The sequence below is a fragment of the Macaca mulatta genome, chromosome 19 (genome assembly GCF_049350105.2).
Source record: "Macaca mulatta isolate MMU2019108-1 chromosome 19, T2T-MMU8v2.0, whole genome shotgun sequence".
Taxonomy (NCBI): Eukaryota; Metazoa; Chordata; class Mammalia; order Primates; family Cercopithecidae; genus Macaca; species Macaca mulatta.
Genome location: NC_133424.1, coordinates 59940159 through 59964643, shown reverse-complemented (window position 1 = coordinate 59964643; position 24485 = coordinate 59940159). Strand labels below are relative to the sequence as shown.

General features: G+C 51.1%; 1 protein-coding gene and 1 long non-coding RNA gene across 6 annotated transcripts in view; both read left to right on the top strand.

Annotated features, from left to right (window-relative positions):
- Positions 1 to 24485, top strand: part of SLC8A2 (solute carrier family 8 member A2) — a 45663-nt gene that overhangs the window by 4798 nt on the left and 16380 nt on the right. For all 5 annotated transcript variants that reach the window (XR_013409949.1, XM_028838974.2, XM_028838973.2 and 2 more), the window contains exons 2-4: positions 913 to 1603; positions 10179 to 10843; positions 20373 to 20795. Coding sequence is in view for 4 of the 5 variants with exons in the window: in XM_028838974.2 (XP_028694807.1) it covers positions 929 to 1603; positions 10179 to 10843; positions 20373 to 20795 (1763 nt within the window). In the remaining variant the exon portion in view is untranslated. The remainder of the gene's footprint in view (positions 1 to 912; positions 1604 to 10178; positions 10844 to 20372; positions 20796 to 24485) is intronic.
- Positions 4358 to 7903, top strand: LOC144337242 (uncharacterized). The gene is made up of 3 exons (XR_013410043.1): positions 4358 to 4461; positions 5984 to 6299; positions 6960 to 7903. It is a non-coding gene; the product is annotated as an uncharacterized LOC144337242 (long non-coding RNA).

Here is a 24485-nt window from a genome sequence, read left to right as displayed (position 1 = left end):
CTCAGCCTCCTGCTCCCTGCCTCTCAGTGAATTTTGCAGTTTGTGTGCTTTTGTGCCTGGCTTCATTCAGCCGTTGTGATATCTGTGAGATTCATCCATGTGCTGGGTGCAGCAGCAAATAATTCACTCCCTTTTCAGTGCTCTATAATATTCCACTGTGTAAATCCTCCAAACGTCTATCTCCATTTTACTGCTGATAGGCCTCTGGGTTGTTTCAAGATTGACGCTATTATAAATAAAGCTGCTATGAACATTCTTATTTTATTTTATTTTATTTTATTTGAGATGAAGTCTCACTCTGTCACCCAGGCTGGACTACAGTAGTGCCATCTCAGTTCACTGCAACCTCCGCCTCCCAGGTTCAAGCGATTCTCTTGCCTCAGCCTCCCGAGTAGTTGGGGTTACAGGCTCCCGCCACCCTGCCCAGCTAGTTTTTGTATTTTTAGTAGAGACGAGGTTTCACCATGTTGGCCAGGCTGGTCTCGAACTCCTGACCTCAGGTGATCCACCCACCTCGGCCTCCCAAAGTGCAGGGATTACAGGTGTGAGCCACTGCGCCTGGCTCCTTAGTGGACATAAGGACCTATTTCTCAGGCACATACCGAGGAGCAAAACTGCTGAATTGCACGATGCGTGGTGTGTTCGGCTGTAGTTTCCCGAAGTGCATAAACCAATCTGCATTCCCGCCAGCAGCGCACGGGGGTTCCTCTGTCCTTATCTTTCAGTCTTTCTCTCTCTGTGGGTCTCTGGCACTCTCTGTGTCTCTCTGTGTCTCCGTCACCCTGGGTCCCCATCCTCCCTGCATTGGTCCTCAGCTTCTCCCCTAACCCTCCTTCCCCAGTGAGCTTTGACCTTTGTGTTACAGAAAGGGGTTTGCTTCCCTCACCCAGACCTCCTCCTCCTTCCCCACAGGACCCCACCACCCCCCATGGCTCCCCTGGCCTTGGTGGGGGTCGCACTCCTCCTGGCGGCTCCCCCATGCTCCGGGGCAGCCACCCCAACCCCCTCCCTGCCGCCTCCCCCGGCCAATGACAGCGACACCAGCACCGGGGGCTGCCAGGGGTCCTACCGCTGCCAGCCGGGGGTGCTGCTGCCCGTGTGGGAGCCCGACGACCCATCGCTGGGTGACAAGGCAGCACGGGCAGTGGTCTACTTTGTGGCCATGGTCTACATGTTTCTGGGAGTGTCCATCATCGCCGACCGCTTCATGGCGGCCATCGAGGTCATCACATCAAAAGAAAAGGAGATCACCATCACCAAGGCCAACGGCGAGACCAGCGTGGGCACCGTTCGCATTTGGAACGAGACAGTGTCCAACCTCACGCTCATGGCCCTGGGCTCCTCTGCCCCCGAGATCCTGCTGTCAGTCATCGAGGTCTGCGGTCACAACTTCCAGGCGGGTGAGCTGGGCCCAGGCACCATCGTGGGCAGCGCTGCCTTCAACATGTTTGTGGTCATCGCCGTGTGCATCTATGTCATCCCAGCCGGCGAGAGCCGCAAGATCAAGCACCTGAGAGTCTTCTTCGTCACTGCCTCTTGGAGCATCTTCGCCTACGTTTGGCTTTATCTCATCCTTGCTGTTTTTTCCCCGGGTGTGGTCCAGGTGAGCAAAGACCCATGGATGCTTTCTTGATGCATGTGTGTCTGCAAAATCCAGAGAGGTGGCTCTTGGCTTGGAATGTTGATTGGTGTATTTGCAGAAATGCACACTCACATCTGAGAGGGCTGCTAAGTACAGTTGTGCAGGTCACAGACTGCACAAGGGGATTAAGCCAAACAGGGCAAGTCCTGCTGGGGGGAGCTGGAGTCCTGCTGATGCTACCCAGCCATATCTCTGGAGGGTGCAGCAAACATTGATTTGCCCGGAGGGATGCACTGTTTTGCACTTAATAACAGTACGCTCATTTGGAAGGGGCACCTTTTAGCTCCAAAAGGGTGTTGTATGTACTAACAGAGCCCCTGTGATCTGTGTAATGCATGCTAGGTATGTTCACATGTTTTCCTACACTCCCTACCTTTTGCATAATTGAGTCCCGCTTTTGCAATAAGACATCCTCCATTCACATAATTCATACTACCCTCGCATATAATCCAGCCTTGTGTTTTCCGACGTTGCTAATTGACTTGAGTAACTTAGTGCAATTTGCATAATTTATCCACAGGCTTGCATAGATACATACCTACATCTGCATAATTTAGCCATTTGCCAGATATGTAATCACGGTTTGCATGATTCATTCATTATTCATCATCAGTTTCTGATGTTTGGATAATTTATGCCACTTCAGTGTAATGTATACTCTCATCCAACGCAACATCGATATAAGCCCAGTGACTGCTTTGCATAATTTATTCCAATAGTGAGACAAAATTTAGACCCACAGCTGCATAATTTATACCTATATTCTCATAATCATTAGCCTTTCGCTCAGCCTGTGTCTTAACCTGCATACTATGTAGTCTTCCTTGACAATGTTTGCCTAATGTATTTCCCACAACCCCATGACTGCCTCCTATATTTGCATAATTTATTTATGGGCCTGGCCTAATTCAGTCACACACATGCATAATTTATTTGCAGGTGTCCAGGATTCATTCACACATGTGTGTAATCTATTTTTGCCTATCTGTCAGGTTTCTGCCAGTTACAGTTTCTTCCCAGGAAGGATCTGAAGCTACAGACAGAAAAATGCCTTGTGGGTTTTCTATGAAGGAGGATATATAACAGAGAGATCAGAAGCCACAGTGAGGAAAGGGGAGGACAGTGACACCAGAAGACAGGGCTCCGGAAAGAGGGAGAGAGAAAGAGGAGAGAATTTCCCATCTGCCATGGTGAAAAGCATGCAGTGATATATCATATAGTTTAAGGTGCTGTTAAAATGAAGTCAGTGTCCTGACTTAGGCTTTCAAAAAGGCTTTTGAGGCCAGGTGTGGTAGCTCACGCCTGTAATCCTAGCACTTTGGGAGGTCGAGGCAGGACCTGAGATCAGGAGTTTGAGACCAGCCTGGCCAACATGGTGAAACCCCATCACTACTAAAAATACAAAAATTAGCCTGGCATGGTGGTGCCCGCCTGTAATCCCAGCTACTTGGGAGGCTGAGGCAGGAGAATCTCTTAAACCTGGGAGGCGGAAGTTGCAGTGAGCCAAGATGGCCCCACTGCACTCCAGCCTGGGTGACACAGTGAGACTCTCAGAAAAGAAAGAAAAGAAAGGAAGAAAGGAGAATGTAACAGATATTTTGTTACATCCCTTTATTTCTGCTGATATGAAATTCTTAGGTAATAACAGAGAGATCTTGTAGCCTCAGAGTTTGATCCATGCACCTGAAGCCAGAGATCTGGGTTCAAATCCCACCTCTGCCTTTCCCTCACTGCCTTTCCCTCACTGTGTGGCAGGTTCCTTAGCTTCTCCATGCCTCAGTTTCCCCACCTGTAAAACGGGGATCATGAGAGTGCTGACTTTATAGGGCTGCCATGAGGATTAACTGAATTGCTCTGTGTGGAAAGACTTAAAATAGTCTGCCTGGAACAGAGTAAATGTTAGCTATTCATTAACAAACTCCCCTATGCATTTGGCTTCCAAAAAGTCAATATAATGTCCAAATTGTGTTACAAAGAAAAGATTTCTATTTTTTTTTTTTTTTTTTTTTGAGACGGAGTCTTTCTCTGTCGCCCAAGCTGGAGTGCAGTGGCATGATCTTGGCTCACTGCAATCTCCACCTCCCAGTTTCAAGCGATTCTCCTGCCTCAGCCTCCCAAGTAGCTGAGATTACAGGTGTGCGCCACCACGCCCAGCTAATTTTTGTATTTTTAGTAGAGACGGGATTTTGCCATGTTGGCCAGGATGGTCTTGAACTCCCGACCTCAAGTGATTACAGGCGTGAGCCACTGTGCCCAGCCTAAAGAAAAGGTTTCTAACAGAACAGTGCATTTCCACCTGGAAATGCTTCATCACAACTACCCTCATGACAAGGGAGCCAAATGCAGGCATCGATTTATAATGAATAAGTTGGGCTTCAGAGAAAGAAAAAGATCAGAAACCATTGCATGCAAGAAGTCTAGGAAGAGGAACAGGTAGCCGCGAGACTTAAAACAAGTGTGTTTGGAGTATGTGAAACCATACATAAGGCCGGGCACAGTGGCTCACACCTGTAATCCCAGCACTTTGGGAGGCTGAGGTGGATGGATCACCTGAGGTCATGAGTTCGAAACCAGCCTGACCAACATGGTGAAACCCCATCTCTACTAAAAATACAAAAAATAGCTGGACATAGTGGCGGGTGCCTGTAATTCCAGCTACTCGGGAGGGTGAGGCAGGAGAAATGCTTGAACCTGGGAGGTGGAGGTTGCAGTGAGCTGAGATTGGGCCACTGCACTCCAGCCTGGACAGCGGAGATAGACTTCATCTCAGGAAAAAAAAAAAAAAAGACACTTAAAAAAGATATAAACGATATACATAAGCCGGGCGCAATGGCTCACGCCTGTAGTCCCAGCATTTTGGGAGGCCGAGGTGGGCAGATTACCTGAGGTCGGGAGTTCAAGACCAGCCTGACCAACATGGAGAAACCCTGTCTCTACTAAAAATACAAAATTAGCCAGATGTGGTGGTGCATGCCTGTAATCCCAGCTACTCGGGAGGCTGAGGCAGGAGAATCACTTGAACCCGGGAGGCGAAGGTTGCGGTGAGCCGAGATTGTGCCATTGCACTCCAGCCTGGGCAACAAGAGTAAAACTCCATCTCAAAAAAAAAAAAAAAAAAAGAAATACGTAAAACAGAGTTATAAATTATCACTATCATAAACAGTGTTTTCACGGATAAGAACATTAGTGGAGGGTTCTGAAATAAGCCGGCAAATGGGACATTCCTGTATTGTGTGGGACTGTCCTGTGAGTTGCTGGATGTCATCGGGCCAGGAAAGGCCAAGACCATGTCCCCCTCCCTAGTGATGATGGAAGCCCATAAACACCCCCAGATTTCCAATACTCTATCTCAGGGGTGCGCCTGCTCCACTGAGGCCTGAAAATGTCACAGTGCCCTCCCAGGCTGGACACATTCTTAGTGGGTGCTCTAGAAAAACATTGTGAATCGGCTAGAATCATCTTTTATTTACCTGCAGGAAGGAAGAAAAATCTTAGGGGTTTGGGATTGTCTTCTGATGAATAGACTCCCTTGCAATATACATAGTGGTAGGTTCAATTAATAGAAGGGAGAGAGTTCATTTCACAGCTTGCACTGAACATTCGGCTCCTTTTCCCAAATCTGCCTATTGGTTTCATGCAGTTTTACTATTTGCAAGTCTTGCCTGTTCTCTGAGCCATCAGTAAACACAGTGATAGCAGGGTGTGGCAACTGGATCTTAGATATTTTTCCTACCAGGGTTGTTTTTAAGATGTTTCAGGGACCTTCTCTTTTTTTTTTGTTTTTGAGATAAGAGTCTCACTCTGTCCCCTAGGCTGGAGTTCAGTGGTGCAATCTCCACTCACTGCAACCACCACCTCCCAGATTCAAGCGATTCTCCTGCCTCAGCCTTCCTAATAGCTGGGATTACAGGCACACACCGCCATACTTGGCTGATTTTTGTATTTTTAGTAGAGATGGGGTTTCACCATGTTGGCCAGGCTGGTCTCGAACTCCTGAGCTCAAGTGATCCACCCACCATGGCCTCCCAAAGTGCAGGTATTATAGGCGTGAACCACCGTGCCTGGTCTTCAGGGGCCTTTTCATCGTAAATACTCTTTTTTTTTTTGAAATGGAGTCTCGCTCTGTCGCCAGGCTGGAGTGCAATGGTGTGATCTCGGCTCACTGCAACCTCCGCCTTCTGGGTTCAAGCAATTATCCTGCCTCAGCCTCCCGAGTAGCTGGGATTACAGGCATGTGCCACCACGCCCAGCTAATTTTTGTATTTTTAGTAGAGACGGGGTTTCACCATGTTGGCCCTCGTGATCCGCCCGCCTTCACCTCCCAAAGTGCTGGGATTACAGGCGTGAGCCACCGTGCCTGGCCCATAAATACTCTTTAATCTTTTCTTCTTCATCTTTGATGGGAAAGGTAACATTTGAATCTTTCCATGAATATCTTCAAGGTGAACCCTCGAGTCTTGGTGGATGCTTTTCATGTGCCAGGCCTGTGCCGGACCACCAGCAGACTGGGTCTTGGGCCTCCGTGGGCCCGAGATAATAGTACTAAATAATAATGATGGCGATGTTCTTTTTTTTCTTCTTTTTTTTAAGACAGAGTCTTACTCTGTCACCCTGACTGGAGTGCAGTGACGTGATCTCGGCTCACTGCAACCTCCCCGTCCTGGGCTCAAGCAGTTCTCCCACCTCAGTCACCCAAGTAGCTGGGATTACAGATGCACACCACCACACCTGGCTAATTTTGTATTTTTGGTAGAGATGGGGTTTCACCATGTTGGCCAGGCTGTTCTCGAACTCCTGGCCTCAGGTGATCCACCCACTCTGGCCTCCTAAAGTGCTGGGATTACAGGCGTGAGCCACCATTCTTGGCCAGGCAATGTTAATTTCACATCTTCAGTCTTTTTCATGTGTCAGAAACTGAGAATGCTGTGTGCTAGGAATGCATGTGCTCATTCAGTCTTGGAAATGTCCCCATTTTATAGACCAAGAGACGAGATAGTCATCCCTGTGGCAAAGCCAGGCTCCAAACTCAGAGCTGCCCTGGCTGTGCATTGGAACTGGTTTTTTTTTTTTTTTTTTTCTTTTTTGAGACGGAGTCTCACTCTGTCGCCCAGGCTGGAATGCAGTGGCGCGATCTCGGCTCACTGCAAGCTCCGCCTCCTGGGTTCACGTCGTTCTCCTGCCTCAGCCTCCTGAATAGCTGGGACTACAGGTGCCCGCCACCGCGCCCGGCTAATTTTTTGTATTTTTAGTAGAGACGGGGTTTCACTGTGGTCTCGATCTCCTGACCTTGTGATCCGCCTGCCTTGGCCTCCCAAAGTGCTGGGATTACAGGCGTGAGCCACCGCGCCCGGCCGGAACTGGTTTTATGAGGCAGAAGAGCCAGATGTGTGTCTCTATTAGAGGCAGAGCCTGTCCATGAGGGCCAGGAAGATGCTAAGGAGGCACTGGCGGGAGTCATGGGTGGGGAATTGAGGGTGTTTGGGTGAACAGAGAGCAGGCCCTGGATGATGGGCAAGGTTTGGAGAAGTGGAGGCACCCCCAGGTGATGGGGGAGAAATGGGGCAGGCAGAAAAAAGATGGAGGGAGAGAGAGGCCAGAAGAGACACAGGCTCTGTCCCTTGACAGCAGCTGGGACCACAGGATGGGGATTGTCTGTTGCTTGGTAGTGGATGAGGATGTCTGGGTTCCTGGCATCTAGGCAGCTGGGCATGGTTCTCAGCATCTGAAAGGTGGATAGATGGATGAATGAGGAGACCAGGAGAGAAAGAGAACACATACACACATGTGTGCACGCATACACACACACACACACGCACACAGATGGACATACACACATGCCCACACACACACAGAGATGGACACACACACATGCACACACACATGCAGGCACACACAGACACACATGCACACACACGCATGCACACACACACATGCACACACACACATGCACATACACACATGCACACACACATGCATGCACACACACATGCACACACACATGCACACACACACATGCACACACACACATGCACATACACACATGCACACACACACATGCATGCACACACACATGCACACACACATGCACATACACACATGCACACACGCACACACACACATGCACACACACACATGCACATACACACATGCACACACACATGCACACACACATGCACACACACACATGCACACACACACATGCACACACACATGCACACACACATGCACACACACACATGCACATACACACACATGCACACACACATGCACATACACACATGCACACACACATGCAGGCACACACAGACACACATGCACACACACACATGCACACACACATGCACATACACACATGCACACACACACATGCACACACAGACACACATGCACACACACACATGCACACACACACGTGCATGTGCACACAGAGATGGGGAGTGAGATAGGGAGGAGAAAAGTAGCTCTGGAGAAACACAGATATTGAGAAAGAGAAAGAAACTCACAAGGGACAGAAATAGGTATCTACCAATAGATATAAAAGAAGGACATGGAGACCAGGAGACCGAGGCGACAAGCAAAGAGAGGGAGCCAGAAAGAGAGACAGAGGAGGAGCAAAGGCTAAGAAAACCATTGAGACAGAGGCAAGGAGGGAAAGAGACAGCGGCACACACAGAGAGCGATGGAGAGAGGCAGAGATGAACAGGAACAGAGAGAGAGAGAACGAGATGGAGAGAGAGATATAAATGTGGGGGGATGGGGAGAGGCCAGAGACAAAAAGGGAGGACACAGTTAAAAAGAGATGGGAGGAAGGCGAGGGAGAGAGATGGGGAGAGGCAGAGGTGAACAGAAATAAGAGGGAAATAGAGAATAAGTGAGGAACAGAGAGACAAAGAGATGGAGAGGAACGGGAGCAAGGAGAGAGAGAGAAAAGGGGGTAGGGAGAGATGGGAAGAGGCAGAGATGAGCAGAGACAGAGACAGAGAGGGAGGGACAGACAGAACGAGATGGAAAGGGGTGGGAGAAAGGAGAGAGATAAGGAGAGAGAGATGGGGAGAGAGAGAGAGGTGAACAGAGACAAGAGGGACATAGAAACTAAGATAAGGACAGGGGAAAAGAGAGACAGAGAAATGGGGACGGGGAGAGGGAAAAAAGTAGCCCTGGAGAAACACAGATATTGAGAGAGAAAGAGAAAGAAACTCACAAGGGAGAGAGATGGAGATCTACCAAAAGATATAAAAGGGCATGGAGACATGTCCAGACATGGGGAGAGGCAAGAGCCAAACAGAGACCAAAAGGGAGGGACAGAGATAGAAAGAGATGGAGAGAGATGGGGGGAAAGAGAGGGAGAGAGAGAAATGGTGGGGAGAGAGAGAGATGAACAGAGACAAGAGGGAGGTTGAGAGAAACTAAGAGAGGAGCGGGAAAGGAGAGAGAAATGAGGAGGAGGAGAGAGGTGGGGAGAGGCAGAGATGAACAGAGATAGAACAAGATGGAGAGAGATGGGGGAAGGAGAGGGAAAGAGAGAAAGGAGGGGAAATGGAGAACTCCGGGGAGAGAGATGGGGAGAGGCAGAGATGAACAGAGTCAGAGACAAAAAGGGAGGGCCAGAGATAGAAGGAGACAGAGCGAGATGGGGGAAGGAACGGGAGACAGAGAAATGGGGGGAGAGAGAGATGGGGAAAGGCAGAGACAAACAGAGACAGAAGGAGGTGGGGAGAGATGGGAAGAGGGGAGGACAGAGAGACAGGGAGAGGCAGAGATGAACAGAGATTGAGATGGAGAGAGATGAGAGAAGAAGAGGGAGAGAGAGAAATGGGGGAAACAGAACTCGGGAGAGAGACGTGGGGAGAGGCAGAGATGAACAGAGACAGAAAGAGGTGGGGAGAGACGGAGGGGGGGAGGAGAAAGAGAGATGGGGAGAGGCAGAGATGAACAAAAACAGAGACAAGGCTCACACCTATAATCCCAGCACTTTGGGAGCTCGAGGCCGGAGGATCACGAGGTCAGGAGTTCAAGACCAGCCTGGCCAACATGGTGAAACCCCGTCTCTGCTTAAAAAAAAAAAAAAAATATATATATATATATATATATAATATATATTTTTTATTAAAAAAAAAATATATATATATAATATATATTTTTTATTAAAAAAATATATATATATATAATATATATTTTTTATTAAAAAAAAAAAAAATATATATATATATATATATATATATATATATATACACAAAAATTAGCTAGGCATGGTGGCGCATGCCTGTAATCCCAGCTACTCTTGGGAGGCTGAGGCGGGAGAATTGCTTAAACTGGTACCCGGGAGGCCAAGGTTCAATGTTTAGTGCGCCGAGGCCGCGCCACTGCACTCCAGCCTGGGCTAGAGAACAAGACCCTGTCTCAAAAACAAAACAAAACAAAACAAAAACAGCAGAGAAAGGCATAGGGAGAGACGGCGGGCTTGGGGGTTGGGGAAAGATGTGGGGAGCGGCAGAGGCGGCCCGCCCGGCCTCACCCTGACGCCCGCCGCCCGCAGGTGTGGGAGGCGCTGCTGACCCTGGTCTTCTTCCCGGTGTGCGTGGTATTCGCCTGGATGGCCGACAAGCGGCTGCTCTTCTACAAGTATGTGTACAAGCGCTACCGCACCGACCCGCGCAGCGGCATCATCATAGGCGCAGAGGGCGACCCCCCGAAGAGCATCGAGCTGGATGGCACGTTCGTGGGCGCCGAGGCCCCAGGCGAGCTGGGCGGCCTGGGCCCGGGCCCCGCAGAGGCACGCGAGCTGGACGCCAGCCGCCGCGAGGTCATCCAGATCCTCAAGGACCTCAAGCAGAAGCACCCGGACAAGGACCTGGAGCAACTGGTGGGCATCGCCAACTACTACGCGCTGCTGCACCAGCAGAAGAGCCGCGCCTTCTACCGCATCCAGGCCACTCGGCTCATGACCGGCGCTGGGAACGTGCTGCGCAGACATGCGGCGGACGCCTCACGCAGGGCATCGCCGGCCGAGGGCGCGGGCGAGGATGAGGACGACGGCGCCAGCCGCATCTTCTTCGAGCCCAGCCTCTACCACTGCCTGGAGAACTGCGGCTCCGTGCTGCTGTCCGTCACGTGCCAGGGTGGCGAGGGCAACAGCACCTTCTACGTGGACTACCGCACTGAGGACGGCTCGGCCAAGGCGGGCTCCGACTACGAGTACAGGTGGGTCCCCCGGGGTGGGGGGTGTGCAGGGGACTGGCGCAGGCCGTGGGTCCCACCGGCAGGCTCATCGCCTGCCGACTGCCTCCTGCAGGATTCATTCGTTCATTCATTCATTCCTGAGAGCCTACTTTGTGCCAGGCGCTGTTCCAGACGTGGGGCACACACCACTGGACCAGGCAGAGAGCATGGCTATCCGAAGGCTACCCCTCCCACCTTCATTATCTACCTCTGGGTTTTTGTTTGTTTGTTTGAGATAGAGTCTTACTATGTTGCCCAGGCTGCAGTGAATGGGACAATCTCCACTCAATGCAACCTCTGCCTCCCAGGTTCCAGTGATTCTTGTGCCTCAGCCTCTTGAGTTGCTGGGATTATAGGCGTGTGCCACCACACTCGGCTTATTTCTGTACTTTTAGTAGAGATGGGGTTTCACCACGTTGGCCAGGCTGGTCTCCAACTCCTTGCCTCAAGTGATCCACCTACCTCGGCCTCCCAGAGTGCTGGGATTACAAGCGTGAGCCATTGTCTGGCCATGTTCTATGTTTTGTTGTCTGGTAAAACAGCTGTCTCCTCATGTGCATAAGAACATTAATGTTTACTGGGCACCTACCATGTGTCAGGCACTGGCCACAGGCACTCAGTGCACATGATGAATGAGACAAACTCTCAGTCTTCACACCACTCCTCCTGCATTCTTTATCTTTCCGTGGTTTTGTGCTGACGCCACACTGTTTTAATTATTGTAGCTCCATTATGTGTATTGCTACCTGGTATAATAAGCCTTCTCCCACCATTACTAAAGTAAAAATGCTTATTAAGCACACACTATATGCCAATAGGTACACCATAGGGAAGAAGACAGCTAAGCTCCTTGCCCTCAAATTGCAATGAGGATACAAACTACTAAACATATAAACACTTGAAGTGGCAATAAGTGTGATGGAGAAAAATAAAATAGGAGTGGAGGAGACAGATGCTGGCTAAAGGTCTTTGGTTCCACCATAAAGCAACTCACCTATCACCCTCTACCATATCTCACAGCCCCAGTCCCACTCCTTACCTCTCTCCTTGCAAATCTGTGATATTCTCTCATTTAACAGTTCCTCCTGAGCACCTACTGTGTGCCAGATGCCTTTATTTAGGGGATCAACCTAGAACAATAACCAAGATAGATAAGATCTCTGTTGTCACGTGGCCCACAAAATTCATCTATTTGTAGTTCTGTCCATGCCACACTATTTTAAGACTTACAGCTTTACAGTATGTTCTTTTCAATGATTTTCACCAGCTTACATCAGGCTTTGAACAGTATGTGTTGTTAATTCATGCACAAGTCTCCCCTTTCCCATAATGACATTTATCATGTGTCTACAATGTGCAAGGAACAGATAAACAGATCTGGCACTGGTGACTAGTGGTGAACAAAACTCATAAAGTCCCTGCCCAAATGGAGCTCACATTCTCCTGGGAAAGACAGGCAATTAGGAAGTAAACACGGATTACATAAAAATGCCAGGTAGTGGTAGGAGCTGTGAAGAAAACTAAATCAGGAGACAGGGAGAAAGAAAGCCAGTGGCTGAGCTCTTCCAAGGTTCTATCTGCTCAGTAGTCTGGCACATCCCCCTTTAATCTTCTCCCTGGGGTACAGCTGAGGCTGAACTGTTCCCAGATCTTTAGTTCTGCCATCAAGCAGCAGTCAATCCCTCATCCCTTTAACCCTCTCTTCCTGGGACTCAGTTTGCTCATCTTCTCTCCTCTCCTCTCTCTTCTCTCCTCTCCCCTCTCCCCTTTCTCTCCTCTATCTCCTCTACTCTCTCTCCTCTCTTCCTTTCTTCTTTTTCTCAGAGTTTCACCCTTGTTGCCCAGACTTGAGTAGAGTGGTGCAATCTCGGCTCACTGAAACCTCCACCTTCCGGGTTCAAATGATTCTTCTGCCTCAGCCTCCCAAGTAGTTGGGATTATAGGCACCCACCACCACACCCAGCTAATTTTTTGTACTTTTAGAGTAGAGATGGGGTTTCACCATGTTGGTCAGGCTGGTCTTGAACTCCTGACCTCAGGTGATCTACCCACCTCGGCCTCCCAAAGTGCTGGGACTACAGGCGTGAGCCACCGCACCTGGCAGTTCTCTGTTTCATAGATCTTGAGTTCCACCACTGTGTGCCTGGCTGCCTTTTGTAGCCAGTCTTCCCTCTCCGCCCTCATCACTTCTCTTTCCAGTGCTTGGACATTTGTAGGTCTTTCCCTCCACCTCAGTCAGTCCAGGATCCTTTTGTCTGCCCATCTCCATCCACCTTTCCTACCCTGCCCACCCCAGCCTTCCTGGCTCACCGCAGCCTCCACCTCCTGGGCTAAAGTGATCCTCCCACCTCAGCCTCCAAAGTAGCTGGGACTACAGGTGCACGGTGTACTGTGCTCCAGCCTGAGTGAGTGAGACACTGTCTCAAACAAAACAAAACAAAACAAAATGCAACTGTTCACAGGTCTTTGTTCCATCACCCTGTAGCATGGGATCCCTTTGGCCACTCGGTCCATCCTCCCCCAGTGCACCACATCATCCAGATGCCCTCAGTTGAGGGAACTGCATTCACCATATTGGGGCCTGCTTTCAACTATCTTTTCCCCTTTCCACTCCTACCCACCCCTGGTCTGCATTGCCCCCATCTAGAGCCCTGGGGCCTTGCAGAAGGAAGTGAGTACAGGTGTCACCTGCTGGGATAACAGCCCACTTTTTCACTTACAAATGACCTCAGGATCAAGATGGTTTTTATTTTTCATTGTTTTTTGAGACAGGGTCTTGCTCTGTCACTCAGACTGGAGTGCAGTGACACGATCACAGCTCGCTGCAGCCTCAACCTCCTGGGCTCAAGTGATCCTCCCATCTCAGCCTCCCAGGTAGCTGGGACTACAGGTGCGCACCACAGCGCCCATCTGATTTTTATATTTTTTGTAAAGGTGGGTTTTTGCCTTGTTGCCCAGGCTGGTGTGTTTTTGTTTTGTTTTGTCTGAGACAGAGTCTCATTCTGTCACTCAGGCTGGAGCACAGTGGCGCAATCATGGCTCACTGTAATCTCTGCCTCCCAGGCTCAAGCAATCCTCCCACCTCAGCCTCCAGTATAGCTGGGACTACAGGCACATGCCAACAAGCTTGGTTAATTGTTTTGTTGTTGTTGCTGTTGTTGTTGTTTTGGTATGTTTTGTAGAGACAAGGTTTCACCATGTTGCCCAGGCTGGTCTTGAACTCCTGGGCTCAAGCAGTCCACCCGCCTTAGCCTCCCAAAATGCTGGGATTACAGGTGTGAGCTACTGCACCTGGCCAGGACCAAGATGTTTGAAGTGAAGGAGGAAATGCTGTTCAGTGGTAGAACCAAAGGGCTAGGAAGAGTCAACATCTTCCTACCCTTCCTACCCTATCCTGGTAGACATTCAAGGCCTGGCATTGCTTATTAAGGCACCTTAGGCCAAAGACTGGGAGGAAGGAGACTTGGGTTCCAGTCCCAAGTCTGGACCGTGTTCCTTGGGCAAATTCCTGACTCAGTCTGAGCAGGCAGGTCTGCCATGTACAGTTGTTGAAGTTGTGCACTGCATAAAAGCACCATATCTGAGGAAGCTGTCCTCATAGTAGACAGTGTAGATTTGCATTTCTATTATAACAGTTTCCTGACTTATGGAAATAAGTGTCTTGAAGAAGGAAAGCCTTTTTCTAAGTTTCCCACAGGTTCACACGGGCTAGGGTGGCCCTGTGAGCCTAGTTTCTCCAAACTAAACGTGATCTCTGAGAACCCCAAAACACAGCTGTTCCAAGATTCTGAGATTTAATCCCCTATGATGCTGACACACTAAGGGTCTGAAGTTCTAAGATTCTAGAATTCTAACATTTTGATATTCTTTATTTTTTTGAGACTGAGTCTCATTCTGTCTCTTAGAACAATCTTGGCTCACTGCAACCTCTGCCTCCCAGGTTCAAGCGATTCTCGTGCCTCAGCGTCTTAAGTAACTGGGATTACAGGTGTGCACCACCTCACCTGGCTAATTTTTGTATTTTTAGTAGAGATTGGGTTTCACCATGTTGGCCAGGCTGGTCTTTTTTTTTTTTTTTTTTGAGACGGAGTCTCGCTTTGTCGCCCAGGCTGGAGTGCAGTGGCCGGATCTCAGCTCACTGCAAGCTCCGCCTCCCGGGTTTACGGCATTCTCCTGCCTCAGCCTCCCGAGTAGCTGGGACTACAGGCGCCCACCACCTCGCCCGGCTAGTTTTTTGTATTTTTAGTAGAGACGGGGTTTCACCATATTAGCCAGGATGGTCTCGATCTCCTGACCTCGTGATCCACCCATCTCGGCCTCCCAAAGTGCTGGGATTACAGGCTTGAGCCACCGCGCCCGGCCCGGCCAGGCTGGTCTTAAACTCCTGACCTCAGGTGATCCATCCACCATGACCTCCTATAGTGCGGGGATTACAGGCGTGAGCCACCACACCTGGCCAACATTTTGGTATTCTAATTCAAACCCCATCCAGTCTCTGACTTGATGGCTTTAAGATTTTTGTCTTCTCAGATTCTGTGTCCAGTGCTGGAACACAAGTTCTGTGAATCTAGTCTTCTATGATTCTCATGCCTGGCTTCTAAAGTCCCCATGTTATTTTTCTCCCAAACCCTTTTTTTTTTTTAAGACAGAGTCTTGCTCTGTTGCCTAGGCTGGAGTGCAATGGCTCAATCTCCGCTCACTGCAACCTCCACCTCCCAGGTTCAGGCAATTCTCCTGCCTCAGCCTCCTGAGTCGCTGGGATTACAGGTGTGTACCACCATGCCCAGCTAAGCCAAACTCTTTTTTTCTTAGACACAGGGTCTTGCTATGATGCCCTGGGTGGACTCAAAGTCCTGGGCTCAAGTGATCCTCCTGCCTCAGCCTCCCAAGTAGCTGGGACTACAGCCACCACATCCTACATTTTATTTTGAAAAACTTCACACCTACAGCAGGGCTACAAGAACAGTTTGATGAACTGTCATATCACCTTCATCCACAGTCACCAATTGTTCACATTTTATCCTGTTGGCTTTTAATCTCTGTCTTTAATATTTAATAATATTAATAATTGTGGGACAGGCACAGTGGCTCATGCCTGTAATCCCAGTACTTTGGGAGGCCGAGGCAGGTGGATCACCTAAGGTCAGGAGTTTGAGACCAGCCTGCCCAACATGGCAAAACCCTGTCTCTACTAAAAATGCAAAAATTAGCCATGCTTGGTGGCGCACGCCTGTAATCCCAGCTACTTGGGAGGCTGAGGCAGGAGAATTGCTCGAACCCGGGAGTCGGAGGTTGCAGTGAGGCAAGATCACACCACTGCACTCCAGCCTGGGAGACAGACCAAGACTCTCTCTCAAAACAATAAAAAATAAAAACTAGCTGGGCATGGTAACGTGTGCCTGTAGTCCCTGCTACTCAGGAGGCGGAAGTAGGGGAATCACTTGAGCCCAGGAGGCAGAGGTTGCAGTGAGCCAAGATTGTGCCACTGCACTCCAGCCTGGATGACAGAGCCAGACTCTGTCTCAAAATAATAATAAAAGAATAACAACAATAATAATTGTGACACTCTGTGACCACGAATTGCAAATACTATGACCTTCATGCCTACATACTTGAGCGTGCATCTTTTGAGAATAACGGCATTCTCCTACCTAATCACAATACTACGTTCTCACTCAAAAAATCTAACGCTGGATTGATATTGTTAACTCAATGTCAATTAAGTGATGCACAGCCCGTGTTTCCATTTTCCCAGTCATCCCTGTAATATCTTTGGTAGCTGTATTTTCACTCCTGCCCTCTCTTCCCATTTGATCCAGAACCACACGTTGCATTTCCCTGTCAAATCTCTTTAGTCTCCTTCAGTCTGGATCAGTTTCTCAGCCTTCTCATGACTTTTGCGACCTGATGCTTTTGAAGATGATAGTCCAGTTACTAGAATGATGGTCAATCTGGGTTTGTCTAATGCTTCCTGGTGATTAGAGTCCCGCACCTTTGGCAGGAATCTCATGGAAGAGATGCTCTATCCCCCGGGTGCATTGTATCAGGAGGAACATGATGTCCACTCGTCCATTACTGTGATGCCCAGTTTAATTGTTTGGTAAAGATGGTGCTAAATCTTTGGATTAATTGTTTGGCAAAGATGATGCTACAGGATGTATGCGGTGGATCATGCCTGCAATCACAACACTTTGGGTGCCCAAGGCCGGCGGATTGCTTGAGCCCAGGAGTTCAAGACCAGCCTGGGCAACATGGCAAAACATGGCAAAACCAAAAGTATAAAAAGTAGCCAGGTGTGGTGGCACGAGCCTGTAGTCCCGGCTGCTTGAGAGGCTGAAGCGGGAGGACCGCTTGAGCCCAGGAGGTCCAGGCTGCAGTGAGCTGGGATTGTGCAACTGCACTCCAGCCTGGATGACAGAACAAGATCCTGTCTCAAACAAAAACAAACAAAAAAAGGGCTGGGCGCGGTGTCTCACGCCTGTAATCCCAGCACTTTGGGAGGCCAAGGCAGGCAGATCACGAGGTCAGGAGTTTGAGACCAGCCTGGCCAACATGGTGAAACCCCATCTCTACTAAAGATCCAAAAAATTAGCTGAGCATGGTGGCATGCATCTGTAATCCCAGCTACTTGGAAGGCTGAGGCAGGAGAATCGCCTAAACCCGGGAAGCGGAGGTTGCAGTCAGCCGAGATCGTGCCACTGCACTCCAGCCTGGGCGACAGGGCGAGACGCCATCTCTCCACATTACCACATTCTACTGATCCCTTTATCCTTGACATGTAAATGTCTCCTATCCCATGACTTTAGGACTCTAAGATTCTAATATTAATATGTGGGTATCACTAGCCGTCATTGTTCTCGCTGTGCCTCTGGGTGCTTTCCCTGTATCAATTCAGTCCTCACGACAGTGCCAGGAGGTAAACACTATTATTAGCCCATTCCACAGATAAGGAAACTGAGGCTTAGAGGACTGCAGAATCCTGACTGCCCAAGATCACACAGCTGGCATGGCGGCCAAGCTGGGCTTGAAGCAGGTTAGCCCACCTGGGTGCTCCATCACCATGGACAGCGAATCCCTAGCTAAGGGACTCCCTCGTCCCTCCACTGCAGGTCTTTTCACCACGTTCTACATCCCCTACCTCTTGCCAGAACCTTGGGGTCCCTCTCTTCCTCCCACAGAGCTGGAGAACTGGAGCCCGACCCCCTCCCCACACCCACCTTTTTGAGACGGAGTCTTGCTCTGTTGCCCAGGCTGGAGTGCAGTGACGCGATTTCGGCTCACTGCAACCTCCGCCTCCCCAGTTCAAACAATTCTCATGCCTCAGCTTCCAGAGTAGCTGGGACTACAGGCATGCACCGCCACACCCACTAATTTTTGTATTTTTAGTAGAAACAGGTTTTCACCGTGTTGGCCAGGCTGGTCTCGAACTCCTGACCTCAAGTCATCCATTCACCTCAGCCTCCCAAAGTGTTGGTATTACAGGCGTGAGCCACCACGCCTGGCCCCAGAACTCCTTTAATGTGAAAGTGATAGTGAATGCATATGGATTCAGAGATGGTGCTGAGCCCCTTACATGCACAGTACAAGGGATCGGGGAAAGGATAGATTTTCAAGATTCCTTAACATCCCAGAGTCATGCTGATGTCTGCAACCCTGCCAGGAAGAGCCCACCTACGCCATGACCCCTCAGAATTTCACTCTGACTAATCTAACATCACTGCCTTGTTCCCTCCCTGGCTCTCCCCATTACAAGAATCTTATGGGTGCTTCAGAGATTTACACAACTGTTCCTCTTTTAACACCAAGTCAGTTCACGTCCCTCCTCTGCTTGGAATGTCCCTCCTTTGCTTGAAGCTTCACAGGGCTCCTCCCTCACTCAGGGTAAATGCAGCAGTCTTCACTGTGGCCCACCCAGGCCCTAGGAGATCTGCCTGTTCCCACTGTGATGTCATCTCCCACCCTCTCGCCCTGGCTCCCTCTGCTGTCGCCATGCCAGTCTCCCTACAGTTCCTTGAACAGGTGACCTGTCCCTAGGTCAGATGCTGTCCGGCTGTCCAGCTTCAGGTCAGGGCATTCGCATTGCCCGTTCCCTTTACCAAACATACTCTTTTTGGCCAGGCGCGGTGGCTCACGCCTGTAATCCTACCACTTTGGGAGGCCAAAACAGGTGGATCTCTTGAGGTCAGGAGTTCGAGACCAGCCTGGCCAACATGATGAAACCCTGTCCATACAAAAAATACACAAAATTAGCCGGCATGGTGGCAGGCACCTGTAGTCCCAGCTACTCGGGAGGCTGAGGTGGGAGAATCCCTTGAACCCAGGAGGGGAGGTTGCAGTGAGCCGAGATGGAGACACTGCACTCCAGCCTGGATGACAGAGCAAGACTCTGTCTCAAAAAACAAAACAAAACAAAACAAAACAAAAAAACTCTTTTCCAGGCATCCTCCCCATGGCTCACTCCCTCCCCTCCTTCAGGTCTCTGCTCAAATGTTACCTCCTCCAAAAAGCTTTCTTGACCATGCCAACAGCTCCCTCTCCTCACTCCCTACCCTCCTTACTGTTTCTCTTGATAGCACCATCGCCACCTGAACATCCTATGTTTGTTTATTGTTCATTCTTCTGCACTAAAACAGAATCTGAAAACTTCTTACTGCTGCCATTCCCCCAACACTTAAAACAATGCCTGGCACACAACCCGTCAGTATCTGTTGAATTAATGAACCGTAATTAAATCATTAAATGTGCAATTGTCATGGTGATATGGCTCTCCCATGGGGCTGTGAACCCTGTGAGGACAGGGCCTGGTTACTGCTGTGTCCCCAGCACCACTCAGCACAAGACACAGAACGGCTACCCTTAGGAGTGTTTGCTGAATGAATGAATGATACCAAGTTAAGGTGTATGGACTTTCTCTTAGGGGCATCTGGGAAGGGCTTTTATCAGAGGAATGAGAGTCCTTTCTGGGTCCTATATCCCTGCCACTCAAAATGTGACCAGGACATCCCCCTGGAGCTCATTAGAAATGCGATTCTAGAAACCCGGGAGCTTCTGAACCAGAATCTGCATTTTCACAAGATCCACCAGGGGATTCATATGCACATTAAGGTTTGAGAAGCAGGGATGTAGAACACCCCAGGCTGTCTCTTAACTCTTGGACTTTGCATGTGCTGTTCCTTCTGCCTCGAGTATGCCCACCCGCTAATGCCTCCTCCAGGAAGCCTGCCCTGATCTCAACCTTATCCTTACCTGTTCTGCCCCTCACAAATTCCACGCAGGGAGGGGCCCACTCTGTCTTGTTCCCGCTCTGCAGCCCTTCCTCCAGGACGCCCACCCTGATTCACCCTCAGTATTACTTCTTTAGTGCCTGTCGACCCTCATACTTGGGAGTTCTCCTACGGCACCTGCCCCTCCTCTGGGAAGCACGTCCAGACCCCTCCCACCCCCACCCCGTACAACACACAGCCGATGACCGACCCTCACCCCGCTCTTCCCGCTCCCCACCCCGCCGCAGCGAGGGCACGCTGGTGTTCAAACCAGGCGAGACGCAGAAGGAGCTGCGCATCGGCATCATCGACGACGACATCTTCGAGGAGGATGAGCATTTCTTCGTGCGGCTGCTGAACCTGCGCGTGGGCGATGCACAGGGCATGTTCGAGCCGGACGGCGGCGGGCGGCCCAAGGGGCGGCTGGTGGCGCCGCTGCTGGCCACCGTCACCATCCTGGACGACGACCACGCAGGCATCTTCTCCTTCCAGGACCGCCTGCTGCACGTGAGCGAGTGCATGGGCACCGTGGACGTGCGCGTCGTGCGCAGCTCGGGCGCGCGCGGCACCGTGCGCCTCCCTTACCGCACGGTGGACGGCACGGCGCGCGGCGGCGGCGTGCACTATGAGGACGCGTGCGGAGAGCTGGAGTTTGGCGACGACGAGACCATGTGAGCACTCCCGCGGCGGCCCGGAGAGGGGTGGGGCTTCGGAATGGGCGTGGCCTGGGTGAGCCGTGCCCACATCGCGGGCCGGTCCTTGTGGAGGGGCGGGGCTTGCGTGGCTGTACCCACAAAGTGGGCGGGGCTTCACTGAGCAGCTGGGCCCTCCGGAGGGGCGGGGCCTGAGTGAATCGTGCTCCAAAGTGGGCTGGGCCTCGGGAGGGACCGGGCCCGGGTGAGCTGTGTCCACAATGTGTGCGGGGCCTGATGGGGTTGTGACTGAAATGAAGAGGCAAGGCCCAGAGGGGCGTCTGGACAGGTGAGAAGAGGGTCCCAAGGAGGAAGGGTGGACGAGGTGAGGAGAGATGGGACAGGGGCCTGGAGAGATCAGTGTGGGGCCTTAATTGGTAGCTGGTGGAGTGTGTCCTGAAGAAGAGGTCCCAGGGAGATGTGGGGAGGGGCCTGTGGAGGTGAGACGCTGTCTGTGGCTGTGAAGAAGGGGCGGGTCTAGAGCGATGGGTGGGGTCTGGGTTTGGACTTACGACACCAGGAAATGGGAAAATGGATATGGACTGCGGAAGAAAGCGGGGCCTAACGAGATGGGTGGGGTCTGAGGAGGCATAGCTAGGGAAGGGGTGGAGCTTCTGGGTATGAGGAAGAACCTGGGGAAATAGCGGGACACTTAAGGGGAATGTGGGCGAGGCTTTGGGAAAAGATGGTGCTGGAATCTGGGGGCCTGCGAAGGCAGGGCAGGGCCTGGGGAGACACTGGGGAGCCTGAGGGCTGGGATTTGGGAAAATGGGGTTTGGGGAGGTGGGCTGGCTGGATACACTCAAGACACACACATGTGGACAGACATTTACAGATCAAACACAAAGCCATTTATTTTTATTTATTTATTTATTTATTTATTTTTTTGAGACGGAGTCTCGCTCTGTAGCCCAGGCTGGAGTGCAGTGGCCGGATCTCAGCTCACTGCAAGCTCCGCCTCCCGGGTTCACGCCCGTTCTCCGGCCTCAGCCTCCCGAGTAGCTGGGACTACAGGCGCCCGCCACCTCGCCCGGCTAGTTTTTTGTATTTCTTAGTAGAGACGGGGTTTCACCGTGTTATCCAGGATGGTCTCGATCTCCTGACCTCGTGATCCACCCGTCTCGGCCTCCCAAAGGGCTGGGATTACAGGCTTGAGCCACCGCGCCCGGCCCACAAAGCCATTTATAGGCACCACACACACAAAGACACACATGGCAGGGCCAGGCGTGGTGGTCCACACCTGTAGTCCCAGCACTTTGGGAGGCCGAAGCAGGAGGATCATGTGAGGCCAGGAGTTCGAGAGCAACCTGGGCAACATAGCAAGACTCGTACTCTAAAAATAATTGTTTCAAATTAGTGGTGGCGCATGCTTGTAGTACCAGCACTTTAGGAAACTGAGGCGGGAGGATGGCTTGACCCTTGGAGTTGGAGACCAGCCTCTACTCTACTAAATTTTTTTAAAAAATTAATTGGGCATGGTGGTGTGCACTTGTAGTGCCAGCTACTTGGGAAGCCAAAGCAGGAAGATGGCTTGAGCCCACGAGTGAGATGCTGTAATGAGCTGTGATCACCCATTGCCCTCCAGCCTGGGCGATACAGTGAGACCCTGTCTCAAATAAAAGCAAACAAAACAAAACAAAACAAAACAAAAACACATGCAGACACACATAAAGGCACAGACACGTACACTAAATTATAGTCAGGGCTGTTCTCATGCCCAGATCCCTGGCCACCCCTTACACAGGTGCCCAAGTGTCCTCCCATGTGTGCCTGCAGCCTCACATTCCCCCACCCGCCTGCCCAGGAAGCAGGCAGCGCCTGCCCCTCCTCTGCCCGCTCCCTTCCGCCCCCGCATGCCCGTCTGTCTCCCTCCTCTCTGCCGCCCACGCGCCTCCTACTCAAGCGGAGTCCCCACCGCGCTCCCCCTCCCTCCTCCTCCCAGCCTCTGCGCCTCCGCCTTGGGCAGCACTCAGTTTCTCACTGCGCTCGCTGTCTCTTCATCTCTCCCTCTGCATCTCTGCATCTCTCACTCCCTGGGCTGACTCTCTGGGTCTCTGCGTCTCTGTTCATCTGCGGCTCTCTGTCCCCAGCCCCTCGCTCTCTGACTCAGCTTACATTGTAGGCACACTCTCCACACCTTTCCTTCTCTCTCTCTGTCTGGCTTGGTCTCCATCTCAGGGCTGTTGAGAACTTGGGTTGGGGGCTGCGAGAGGCACCATCCCAGACTCCTCTCTCACACCAAGAGATAAGGGGAATGGAGAGTTTTATTTCTTCTTCTTCCAGTCCTTCTTGTAGTCCAACCTGCTTCCCTCCTGCTGCTGCAACCCCACAGGCCCTCTCCTCCCCCACACGGCTTCCCCAGGCTGGGACACCCTCTGTCCCCCACCCCCACAAGCTCCCAGCTGTGGCGTCAGAAGACAGAGAACAGGAGGCTAATTAGTGTTCAGGGAAACTCTTCCTTCCTCTGATGGGCAGGCGCTAATTAGAGGCGCTTTGAAGCAGCTGGGCTAGAGGAGCAACTCAGAGATGGAGGAGAGACACACGGAGACAGGGTGGCAGGAGAGCATGAGAGACACCGAGACAGAGACCCAGAGATAGACGCAGGGAGAGCTGAAGACAGAATAACAGAACTGGAGAGAGCAACGGAACAGAGAGACACAGAAAGCCAGGAACTTAGAGGCCGGGCGCGGTGGCTCACGCCTGTAATCCCAGCACTTTGGGAGGCCAAAGCGGGTGGATCACTTGAGGTCAGGAGTTTGAGACCAGCCTGACCAATAGGATGAAACCCGTGCCTACTAAAAATACAAAAATTAGCCAGGCTTGGTGGCATACACCTGTAATTCCAGCTACTCGGGAGGCTGAAACAGGAGAATCGCTTGAACCCAGCAGGCAAAGGTTGCAGTGAGCCGAGATCGCACCATTGCACTCCAGCCTGGGCAAAGAGCGAAACTCCATCTCAAAAAAACAAACAAACAAACAAACAAACAAAGCACAGAGAGAGATGCCTCGAGAGAGGGAGAGAGGTGGATATTGAGAGACTGAGATGGAGGGAGACTGAAAGGCAGAGAGACACGGAGGCGATAAAGACACTCATGGAGGAGAGAGACTCTGGCCCAGGGAAGAAGAGGTTCTCACGATGCGGCAGAGAGAAAAGGGAGTTGGAGTCAGTGAGAGACAGGAGAGGAGGAGACTGGGTCAGAGATCAGAGGCCGGCAGGGGAGGGCAGGAGAATGGAGGTTTCAGGAAACAAGGGGGCAGGCTGGGGAGGAAATCTGCTTCCTTTGATATCAGGAAGTCCTGCTTTGGTCTAACTCGAGACCCTCTTGCTGATTCCTGCGCATTAGGATTCTCCTGCGTCTGGGTCCTCTGAGGGCGCATCTACCAGGGCGCAGTTGGCGTGCCTGTCACTGTACGTCAGTCACTGTGTGTCAGCGGATCGCAGCGTGTCTGCGAGAGTGAGCGACAGAGGTGTGTGTGTGTCACCCTGTCAGCGTGTCACTGTGTCGGCAGCTGTCTGTGTGTGTCACGGTGTATGAAGAGCATGTCTCCGGAGACCCTTCCTCCTCGCCGGCCCCAGCATTTCAGCACCGCGGACAGCTCACAGCCCTTGCCGAGGTCGGGGGCGGCCCTTTCTTTCCACCCACAGAAAATTGAAAATATCCTGGAACC